General features: G+C 40.6%; 1 protein-coding gene and 2 long non-coding RNA genes across 5 annotated transcripts in view; all 3 read left to right on the top strand.

Moving 5' to 3' along the window:
- Positions 1 to 5,416: 5,416 nt before the first annotated feature.
- Positions 5,417 to 6,583, top strand: LOC109521436 (uncharacterized). 3 transcript variants are annotated; one of them, XR_002169348.1, is made up of 4 exons: positions 5,418 to 5,668; positions 5,806 to 5,967; positions 6,067 to 6,232; positions 6,443 to 6,583. It is a non-coding gene; the product is annotated as an uncharacterized LOC109521436 (long non-coding RNA). The 3 variants fall into 3 exon arrangements; XR_002169347.1 differs by having other exon boundaries at positions 5,417 to 5,668; positions 5,783 to 6,232; XR_002169346.1 differs by having other exon boundaries at positions 5,806 to 6,232.
- A 2-nt stretch (positions 6,584 to 6,585) lies between these two features.
- On the top strand, positions 6,586 to 7,526 carry LOC109521445 (uncharacterized). The gene is made up of 2 exons (XR_002169351.1): positions 6,586 to 6,919; positions 7,190 to 7,526. It is a non-coding gene; the product is annotated as an uncharacterized LOC109521445 (long non-coding RNA).
- A 2,916-nt stretch (positions 7,527 to 10,442) lies between these two features.
- The window catches only part of si:ch211-112f3.4 (EF-hand and coiled-coil domain-containing protein 1), an 8,199-nt gene continuing 7,217 nt past the window's right edge, over positions 10,443 to 11,424 (top strand). The window contains exon 1 of the mRNA XM_019879495.1: positions 10,443 to 11,216. Coding sequence (XP_019735054.1) covers positions 10,619 to 11,216 — 598 coding nt within the window. The 5' untranslated portion in view covers positions 10,443 to 10,618. The remainder of the gene's footprint in view (positions 11,217 to 11,424) is intronic.

Genomic DNA, 11,424 nt, shown 5'->3' with positions numbered 1-11,424 from the left:
TATATATATATAGATTTTTTTTCACTCACAAAGGGTTCGGTGAATGTGCATATTTACTGGTTGAGTTTGGTACTTCTAAAAAGGTTAAGAACCATTGTTGTGGTAAAAGGTTCATCAAAAACCATCACCTGATTTATATATCTTTGTATAGTTGTACTGAATGCTGTAGGAGAATATCCACCTGGGAGAGACAACACGTGAGTGAAAAAAAAAGCAAAAATATTATCAGAACCAAGTTAATTTTGAATTCTTATTTTTCTTAATGTTTCCCTTCCAAACGTTTTCCTAATTTGGGGATGGAACTGGCAAAGTGACTGACATGAGACACTCTGAAATCTATTGATTAAAGTAATACCTATACAATTTAGCTGTGTTTCCAGTCCACTTTATAGTCCACTGCTTCTCAAATATAGCCCGCCTTGCAAGAATAAACATCACTGCCACCTACTGTAGCAGATGCGCAATTACATTTTATTCTAGTATGACATAAAAAAAAAAAAAAAAAACATTTTCAGTGTGGTCACCCCCCCACCCCACCCCCTCCATGGCATCGTACAGCGCTCCTAATTATTTGATAGATAGCTACACAAAGGGCCCATGAATAATTCCATAAGCATCAACACTGGGTAGTAACAATGTAAGAGTAAACATTAACACATAAAAAGTACAAATATTAATTGTTCCATACCATTTAAAGTAGTCGGCATCTGCTAATTCTTCCCCTTCAGTGTTCCCCTACACTTTAACCGACCAAATGCTGCCTATTAAAGACCATGTCAAGTGAATTCAAAGATTTGTTTCTGAATACATTATCCATGTTTTTGCATAATCAGCAATTAGCTTCAAATACTGACAACAATGTCGTACTGAAATGTGGAGACAGTGTTAAAATGTTTTCACCATTTCAATTTTTCTTTTTTTTTTTTTTTTTAGGCATGGCTGAAACAGTAGTCCAGGTGTGCCCATTACGTCGATCGTGATCGACCGGTGGCTCGGCGACTGTTCTCAAGTCGATCGCGAGGGGGGTAGAGGAGAAAAAAACAAACAAACAAACAAACAACCGTTTGTGTGTATTCTGATTTTTATTGCCCGCACAGTGGGTTAGCTCATATGTGACCTCTTCAAAGTATTGATAGCTAGCCAGAACATTTACAGTGACCCATCCCAACCAATTTTGGGCGTTTTAGGGGACATGCAGATGAAGTTACATCCAATTTGTACGTTGCCGAAGAACATTATCAAACCTTGAAATGGGATCCAGAAGAGCCATCCACTGGGATAAGCTAGCTGTCCATTGTCAGCGATGGTGCGGAAATTTCAGGGAGCAAAACAAGCAACAGGCAGACACGGGTGTTGCACTGCAAAGGTGTTTTTTATGGCATACATAATCGTTCTCTATGCTTATTTCAACTCATATTGGTTCTCTTTGCTCTTACTTGTCCCGAACAGCCGCACACTACTTCATACAGACACTCAATCACAGGCTATTCCGTTGTAACAATGGAGAAAGTTACCTCCATTTTTGTCCGCTTTTTGAAATCTTTAACATGCCATGACTTTGTTCATTCTTAACATATGGACCAAATTTTAATGTTTTGTTGCTTTATTCCAGAGGTGTCAAACTCATTTTTGTCGCAGGCCACATTTTAGTTACAGGTTCCCTTGGAGGGCCCTTATGAATTTTGGGAAACCATATAAATGTTTAGTCACCTCCACATATTACATATATAGCACCCAACAAATTGATGGATACCAAGTTTTAAAATCAGAAGTCAAGAATTATGACTGTTATTGTGAATTACATATGACAATTTGAAATTTTGGTTCAGACTTTCGCAAGCATCAAGGAACTTGACATGCTTGACTTGCTTTCGCGGGCCACATGAAATGATGTGGCGGGCCAGATCTGGCCCCCGGGCCTTGACTTTGACACCTGTGCTTTATTCCATCTCTTTGCAGTGACATTGGTCTTGCTAGAAAAAAAAAAGATTTTAATTTTGTTGTCACGTCCTTGCACGTTGTAGTCCTTTACCAGTACCTGGAGGCTGTGAAAAGGTGTAGGCCTACTTTCATTCCAATATTAGATGTCATGTCTAAGATTACGAATGAAACGACCGTGAATAGAGACAAACATGACTTACCAAACGCCGTGTTTTATTGAAAAGTTGGTTCCCCAGGTAGCAAGAAGCATTGGTGTTTTGTAAATCAAGTCTTTATGCCTTCATAATAATTGTTACAATGCTCAGTGACAGTCGGCGCATATCCGGTATATTTTTTTTCTTTCTTCACTTTTGAACACAAGAAATCCCAGTCTTTCAAATGACCATCTGGAGAATACTTCAGTTTTTGAGGGTGGATACCAGCAAATTGGGTGACAGGATAATACATCAACACACAAGGAAGTTTGTTTTTGATGGAGTAAGTATAATATTCAAGTTCGTATGATTCTTGAGAAATTGCAGAATGAATTTTGTCTTCTTCAGGCTAGTTTGTTGGAATGTTATCATGATTGTTCCAATTTCTCACTACTACTTCCTGATAGTAGTCCCAGGAGAACATTCCTGATGGGACTACAACGACCAGATTTTTACAGCGATTGCAATTATTATTATTATTATTATTGTTATTATTATTATTAAATCAGTGTTTGTGTACTGGACTGATTCAGATTTGCCATGAAAAAGAAGAGAAAACTTAGATACCCTTGACCCGGAGAACATGTGCCAAGGGAAACATGTGGAAGGAATAACAAATTGACAACCCGAGCTGGAACATCCAAACAATTATATTAGCAACTAATGCCAGCACTACAACTGTGGCACATTTATGCATCATCATAGAAACAGGAGAAGACACAGGAGATGTATTTGGTTACACCCAGGATCCAATGTTTTAGTGTCAGGGTGGGAGCTCAGTATTGCGGCTGTACGTGTAGCCACATGCCTCATCTGTGCTCCATAAACTTCATCCAGTTTCTTCACTGGCTCGTAGGAAGGTAGTTGCAAGTCCAATGAGTATTAGTGAGAGGGCACATGTGTGAAATTGTACGCATATCGATGCAGCTTTACATGTCCACATCAAAGGAAGAATTATCTTGTTTCTGTCTCTCTAATCTCCATCAGGAATGAGGAAATTAACACAGTCTTTAACCCACGCACACACACACACACACACACACACACACACACACACACACACACACACACACACACACACACCAGACCATAAATCACATCTCCATTGAAGCAATGATCTCTGAGCCCACTCCCAGTCTAATCTAGTTCCTCATGTCTAAACTCATGTTGACACGCTCCTCATCTATCACTGATTGCACGGTTAGTGTTTGGAAAGAGGGAACGTAACGTGCGAAGAGTGATTATTTCCACTCACACCTTTGTGAGATTTAACACACTCTATTAAAGAGGATGTTTGAACGCAGTGCCTGAACAATGCACACAGTTTATGATCGATTCCAAAACTCATAACAATGTGACAATATGGACTAAGTGTTTGTTGCTTGAATTCCATTATTTAGTCATTTGTTACCATTGTCCAGTGTCAGTTCTGATGTGTTTTCATTCATTTCTATTTGTAATTTTTCTTTGCTTTGAATTGCTACTCTTTTTTTTTTTCTCTTTCGAAATCCAACATGGCGCCATAGTTGGCAGCCACTCTTCAAGAGCTTTGCTTTTTGTTGTTTTTGTCTTTTGTTTTGTCCTATGATGTTTGTTGTCCTTCATGTGGACTCGATGTGGACTGTTTTCAGTGTTTTGGTCATGACATTCATTGAAGGAAGAATCTGTGCTTGATTATTACGCCTTCTCTGCAGCACGCGTGTACCAGCACTGATTTTGATCGGGAGGCATGTCAGCGTTACAGTGAAACTCCTCTACAACGAAATCATGTTTGCAGCAAGAAAATTTTCACAACAGGGGGTTTTTCACTGTAGCAAATTTGATCTCAGATGTAAGCACACACACACCCACACACCCACACAAACGTATGTGTACTCTATTTTTATTCCAATAGTGCATAAGTATGAGCACACACTTATTTGACACTTCATATTGTCAGTGTAGAAAGAAAAAAGGGGAAAGAAATTGCGAAATTTATGATCAGCATTCACTTTCACTAACATCAATTTCTTGGATAATGTCTTTGATTTTGCTTGCTCCGTCTTTCATTTTGATCACTTTTACCCTCTCTTCCAGCATCAGAGCTCTTCTTGTCTTAGCTGTTTGACATCCAAAGGTCCCTTCTGTAGCCATTTTAGCAATGCAACGTCCATCCTCGTCTGAATCTCACAATAACAAATACTTCCTGGTATGCAATGAACTTTTAAGCCAGCCCCGGGGCGCTTCGTAGTCCTCGATGGCCATAGTTAGCTCTCGAAGGCTAAAAACCTTACGCTAACTGGAGCGCTTCTCTCTCATTAGCACAAGACAGCAGAATCAACTCCAGATCAACCCTAGGAAAACTAAGGAGTTGGTTGTGGATTTCTGCAGGCAACAGTCCTCACCAGCACTGATGAACATCCAGGGTATGGACATAGAGAGGGTGACCTCCTACAAGTACCTGGGTGTTCTTCTCAACAACAAACTGGACTGGTCGACTAACACGGACACCCTGATTAGGAAAGGTCAGAGCAGACTTTTCCTACTCAGGAAACTGAGGTCTTTTGGGGTTCAGGGGTCACTCCTTAAGACTTTCTATAACTCGGTGGTGGCCTCGGCCATCCATTATGGCATTGTCTGCTGGTCAGGCAGCATCTCGGCCCGGGACAGGAAGAGATTGGAGCGACTAGTCACGAAGGCTAGTTCTGTCTTGGGCTGCTCCCTCGACACTCTGGAGGAGGTGGGCAACAGCAGGATGCTAGCTAAGCTAAAAGCTATGTTGGACAGTCCCTCCCACCCCCTCCAGCCCGCCCTGACAGCACTCGGTAGCTCCTTCAGTCAGAGACTGTTACACCCGCGTTGCAAGACGGAGAGATACCGCCGCTCGTTCGTACCGACTGCTGTCAGGCTGCTGAATAAAAAATGAATAAATAAATATATCATAAAATTATTTAAATGATATGACAACAAATGTGAATAGTACTGTGACTATTGTATTTATATTGCACTTAATTGAACTTATTGACCTTATCCATATTTATATTTATATTGCACTTAATTGAACTGTGTTTTCTTTTCTCTTCCTTCTACCCTCAATCTTGCTGCTGAAGGCTGTAAATTTCCCCAGTGTGGGACAAATAAAGGATATCTTATCTTATCTTATCTTATCTTATTTTACACCTTCTGTTTTACGGCCTCTCCGCACCAATCTGACGTCGGCAGTAGAGAAGTCGGTATATGTCATCTGCTTGGTGTAGAGCGCAGCGTTGTAAAGTTGTCAGGGTTTCTGGGTGGCTTGTTTGGCCGGTCAAGCAGCCCTGACAAATGATCACTCTGATTAGCTAGTGAATCAGTGCATGGAGACAAGAGCGGTAGTGCGGAACGCAAACAAACAGAGAAAGAAGAAATGTTAAGAGGTACATACAGTTTTTGCATATTTTTTTACTGCATTTACATCGCATTGCAAGCATATTGATGACATGACCACCTGGATGGAAGAAAGTCAAAAGGAATTCAGCAGCATGATTCAGAAGCCACCCTTGTACTCATATCAGGTGAGATTGATTTTTCTTTTCTCCCGACTTGAGCACTTCAATAGAAACAAAGCGTACCTGTTTTATTGTTTGCTCGTGCTTGATGAATATCATTATTTTGTGTAATATCTCCAGAGAATTTGTTTTCATAAATGTAGAATGTTGATCCAGTTCCTGCTTAGTGGCAAATGTTTACGTCGCCCATCCAAAGCATAGACACAGCCTGAGCACTTCCCTGAGCAACATTCTGCTACTCCTCCAAAGTCTCCAGCAGTGGAAAAACAAGAAAAGACAATGTGAAAGCCCATTTCAGAATCCAAGTCAGGAGTTCTTTACTTATGCTATAAAACTTTTTCTGTTGAATTACTATACAGCATGTGAATTCTTTTTAGTGTTCCATGATGTGATTTCACATTTAGTGAGCCTCCCACTTCATTATATGAAATAAAAATGCTGTCGGTGACACTCCAAAGTGTCTGGAAAGTGGATGACTCCAGTTAACCTTTGGATGAGCATATGGCAGCCAACACAAAGCCTGAAACCCTGTCCTATCGATACTATAGTGCTTCACTCCTCCTCCCAAAGGTGAACAACCGGCCACTTGGGCCTGTCTCTAAAAGTATACAGAGGAACACACACACACACACACACACACACACACACACACACGCACACACACACACACACACACACACACACACACACACACACACGCACACACACACATTCACAAAGCTCCCGACCCCCTCCTTTTTATTTATTGCCCCTTCCGTGCTCCCATCCTTTCATTTTTAGATAAGGTTCTTTCACCACATGCAGGACGCAGCTGAGAGGTCAGGAGAACAACTGCAAGACAGAGGGGACCGATGCTGAGCTTCTCATCGAACTATTAATTACCCCGGAACACACACACACACACACACACACACACACACACACACACACACACACACACACACACACACACACACACACACACACACACACGAATTCAATAAGAGACGACACAATGAAGCATTTATTTAGAAGGGGGAAAAAATCTATTCTTCCTAACTCCTTAGTTCCTAAGTCAGAACAGAGGCACGTTCAAATACTGGAACTTGAGCACTCAATGGGCAGATCTGTAAAGTATTATTTTCTTTTCTTCACCAAAGGGGATTAAATTATTCCTGGTGGGCGGATGAGGTTTATATGTATGTTGGCCAGAAAGCTTGTAGGGGTCCACTGAGGAATGACCATCTGTTACTAAGCTGGATCTAAACAATATCTGAGGTATAGTAGCTGTGTTAAAAAAAAAAATATATATATATATATATATATATATATATTATATAATTATATACTGTTTTTATTGTTTTGTTCATTGGCCTTATTTTATATCTGTGATTCGTCTGAATCATCTTTTCCTTTTGGAAAAGGAAAAAAAAAATCCAGATTCCAAGTGTTTTTTTGTTTTTTTGGAACATCTGAGTAAGTGCATAATTTTCATACTTTAGTCTCTGTATCACTTGACTCTCCTTCCTTTTTTTTTTTTTTTTTTAGCACATACATAATTGCATTTTTACTGACAAACGCAATGAGTTCCACAAATTGGAATGCATGTGATGCAACCAACATGATGTGGTCTAGTCATGCCCAGGTGAGTGTATCAAGGCAATCTTTGCTTTGGCTGTCAAACGAATGACAAGTGGTGAGGTCAGGATGGGGGAAAGGTATTTCCACATTTACTTTGAAACGGAGATGCCTGAGGAACGAGACAGACGTTTCTCTTCTACTTCAGCCATGGAAAAAGCTGGCAGGAAGGGTTTTAATTTGGATGTGTGTGTGTGTGTGTGTTGTTGCCGCACTTGAAGTCATGAATAAAATCTAGATAGAAAAAAATAATTTGCTGTCAGTGAACACCGTAGAAAGGGTTCTGTCAGTCGTCATCTGCATCTGTGGTTAAAAAACAAAAACGTCCTTTTTTGTTTTTTGTTTTTTACCCACAGGTACAGATGACGACTGACAGAACCCTTTCTACGATGGAACTTTCCTGTACGACTGAGAGCCTCCACAAGTGTCTGTGAACACTGAAGGAGTAAAACTTTTAGACATGAAGCACTGAAACACAGTTTAAACACTTTCCGATAATGCAGGCAAGTCCAAACGTATTTGCCGCTGATGGCCACATACAGAAAAGTGGAAGTACAAAAAAACCCAAAACAATCCAATACACTGTAGGTGACACTGTAAGTGAACATATACTTCAAAAGTCAAATGTGTCAAAAGAAAAACAATGTCTCCAGCTCAGCTTGTTCGTGTCAAAAATGTTTGTGTACTATCTAGTAACAGTCACAATTATTTTGATCCAAAATGGTCTCAGGTCTTGAAACATTCAATGTTGCAATTTATTTTCACTTGTTAAATATATATTTTTAAATTGTATTTATTTTGATAAAAACACCACTATATACTGCTAATATAAAATCATTGTGTGAGAAATTCTCATCACTTATTTTTTACATTTCAAAAAAGATTCACATTTAAAATGTGGCATCTTGTTATATTTAACTTTTTTCTACATCTTATAAAAAAAAAAAACGTGATTCCTTACATTTAAAGTTTTTCATGTACTATCGTTAGAATATGTGACTTGGCAATGAAAATTGTGCAGTGGGCAACAAACTTTGGACTTTGGGCATGGCCTCTAATGAATAAAAACGCATGGCAACAGTGTTATGATCTACCAAGTTGGCCAAAAAATTAGGTCAGATGAGTCCCCGAATTGTATAAACTGAGCTGGATTCTCCATCAATCCACTTTTTTTTTCTCTGATGCCGCAAGCATAATCCAGGTTTATAATTCATTAAAGTTTTCCACAAGATGTCAAGAGGCATGTGGATGTGTTGGGTAAGACCTAAAGTCCCTATAAAAGTGTGAGAAATGCCTTCTAAATTTCACACACGACGCAGAGAAGAGTTTTGTTCACAGCACTGCCAAATTTGAATGAAATCACCAAATACATAATACCTGCATGTGGCTTCAAAATGGTGAAAATCAATCTACGGTCTCTGCTCTCAAACACTGTCAGCTATCAATTTAGATAGCACTACACCTGAAAAATGGATGCTAACTTGTGCACCATCTTTCTCGCTCTAACACACAACTACTGGTACATGTTTGAACCGTGAAAAAAGAACTCCTGAAAGACTTCAAGTGATTGGAATATATCCCACCGAGTTGTTGACTTGACCTGCTGACAACAAGGCACTCTAAAGTGGCCATGTCAGTGCAAAGCCCCAATTCACACGCTAACTGTCATGTCAGAATTTTGCTTTCAGACTTTTTCACGCTCTATCTTCCCAGTTCATGACTGTATCGTTTTCAGTTTTTGCACGTTTTCAGCAGTTACCTTTAAACAAGCATAATATACACTATTTAGTATTGAGGTACAAATTCCTGAAATCACTTCACAGAGTCTTAAATACAAAGGCTCACTTTTCTATAGTTAATATTCGTTTTTTTTCCCCCAAAACTTTATGGAACTCTGAACTAGAGTTTGGCAGCATTTTTTTTTTTTTTTGTGTATGATCTGGGACTGAGGCAGGATAGGAATTTTTCTATGGGAATGGGATGGGATGGGAGTGAAAATCCACCCACCCCCATGTCACCCACTACTCCAGACCCAACAAATGAAGCCTTTAATCAAAGTCAAAGAAGTTTTTCTTGCTGCTTGCCTTTTGCAAGCGCTTTCGGTTTGTTCTCTCCTTTTCCTGGTTCTTTGTGACTAGCGTCCTTCGTTGTACTTTGTCAGTCTTGCGTTTTTATAAATAAATATATTTTTGTTCAAAGTCTCTTATCTCTGTCTACGCTTGTGGAATCCTTGTTCTGTTCAGAATCCTTCCTGACAGACAGTCCTTGATCTTCTCATTTAATGATGTCTACTTAAGGTGATGTCACGTCATTGCCGCGCAAAATAAATGAAGCGTTTGCGTGACTACTATCACCACAAATATCCTCTTTAAGCTTCATGTTTCAAGTGGGATTCAATTAAAGTCAAATGTTAAGACAACAGCTGTTCCTCAAAACAACTCACTTCTGCCCGCGAACTTGCTCATATTGAGCATTTGATGATGTATAGGTCGGATGTGTGTGGATGAGTGTTCATACTGCAGACAGATGACATACATATCCAATTTATATCCATAAACAAAAGAGGCTTGATTTGAAAAAATATATATACAAAACTAAATTATACTATTCAAACTGCATGAAAACAATCAGATGCGTGTCACGTATGCACAAAAAAAAAATTAATTGACCCGCAGCGTGAACATAGCCTAATTGCCAACTTCACATTGGCCAACTTTACATCATCCACAAGTTAGGATCGTATAAACGTACTTTTCATGCACCGATCTCATGCATGGACTCCAGTGAGCCTGTTCTGCTTGTTACATGTAGACCAGAGTGGAGCCGTTTCGATTGAGATCAAGTCAGCTATGTTCACTCCCACAGCAGCGCAAACCTCCATTTTTTGCTTGTGCACATCTACAAAATTATTAAAACGAAAAAAAATAAACTTTACCCAAGTACACAGACTACACTTTGTGCTAGACTAGTACAATGTATCATACAGCAATGTGAGGCCAATAGTGGAAGAAAACATAGTGAGACTGTGGTTCTACTATGCTGCTCAGTGCTCCCGGTCATTCTAGTTTTATGCATCTAGTAACAATTCAGTGCACAAATAAGGCATAAAATAAACGCTTAATGGTAGTCACAGAGGCCATCACAGTCAAAGAATTTGCATTTGAGGGTGGAGTCAGGGTTGAATGGGACTTTGTTTTCTCTAGTAGGGATCAGCTCATGATGTGGGCAGACCTGGAAAGAACCCGAGACGAGGTGAAGTGGGGCTGGTTTTAAAATTGCAATCTTTGGCATTATTTTTTAGGTGAGATTTCTTAGCGTGATAAAAGTGAATGTGCTATCATGGAGCGCGGAGCTTTAGCTTTGAAGTACGTCCAGCCTTGGCCGAGAGCAGCTCGGAGGAGCGAGTGGCTACGGAGCGCCTTGGCCCACCACCACTGCCCCGATCCCGGCGTGGAGAACGAAATCGTCGTTCTGGCCACCGGAATAGACCAGTACTTGCAAGAGGTCTTCCACCATCTTGCTTATCCCAATCGGGACGATAAAGTGTCGGCGGAGGACTTCAGCACCCTCTGCGCCGTGCTCGGGGTCACCGGAGCACCGAAAGGGAAGAAAACGATTAAAGGAACGCGGGATGGAGAAGGCGACGAAGACGAGGACGAGTTCAAAGACGTATGCTCCGGACTGCCGAGTCAGATAACTTTTAAGGACTTTCACTCGCGTCTGTGCGGCTTCTTTCGTGTGCGTTCTGCGCGCAGAGGCACAGGGGAATGTGTGTGGCGACTGCCCGTTACTGAGGAGACGGAGCTGGTGGAGAGACACATTCGGCTACGTTGGCCTCGTGTGAGAAGGAGAAAATATGTCAGTTTTGATCTGACAAAGAGCCAGAACGGCCACAACAGATCCACAGCTGGTCGGAATGCAGAGGATAGTTCTTCCGGTACGCTGAGTTGTGCATGTGCAAGACATTTGACTACCAGCTCTTTGTTCACTTACACGTACATTTGATATATTGTGAGTGTGACGTATACAGGTAACGATCCTGAACCGCAAACGCGTCTCTCTGCCCTTAAGTTTACTTCTCTCTTTGGGGGCGTCGATCAGGGGGCAAGCATGTTAAGGGGCCTATAGGAATTATTATTGGATAG

The sequence above is a fragment of the Hippocampus comes genome, unplaced genomic scaffold (genome assembly GCF_001891065.2).
Source record: "Hippocampus comes isolate QL1 unplaced genomic scaffold, H_comes_QL1_v1.1 scaffold205, whole genome shotgun sequence".
Lineage (NCBI taxonomy): Eukaryota > Metazoa > Chordata > Actinopteri > Syngnathiformes > Syngnathidae > Hippocampus > Hippocampus comes.
The sequence above is the reverse complement of the archived record's forward strand: the minus strand, read 5'-3'. Positions and strand labels throughout refer to the sequence as shown.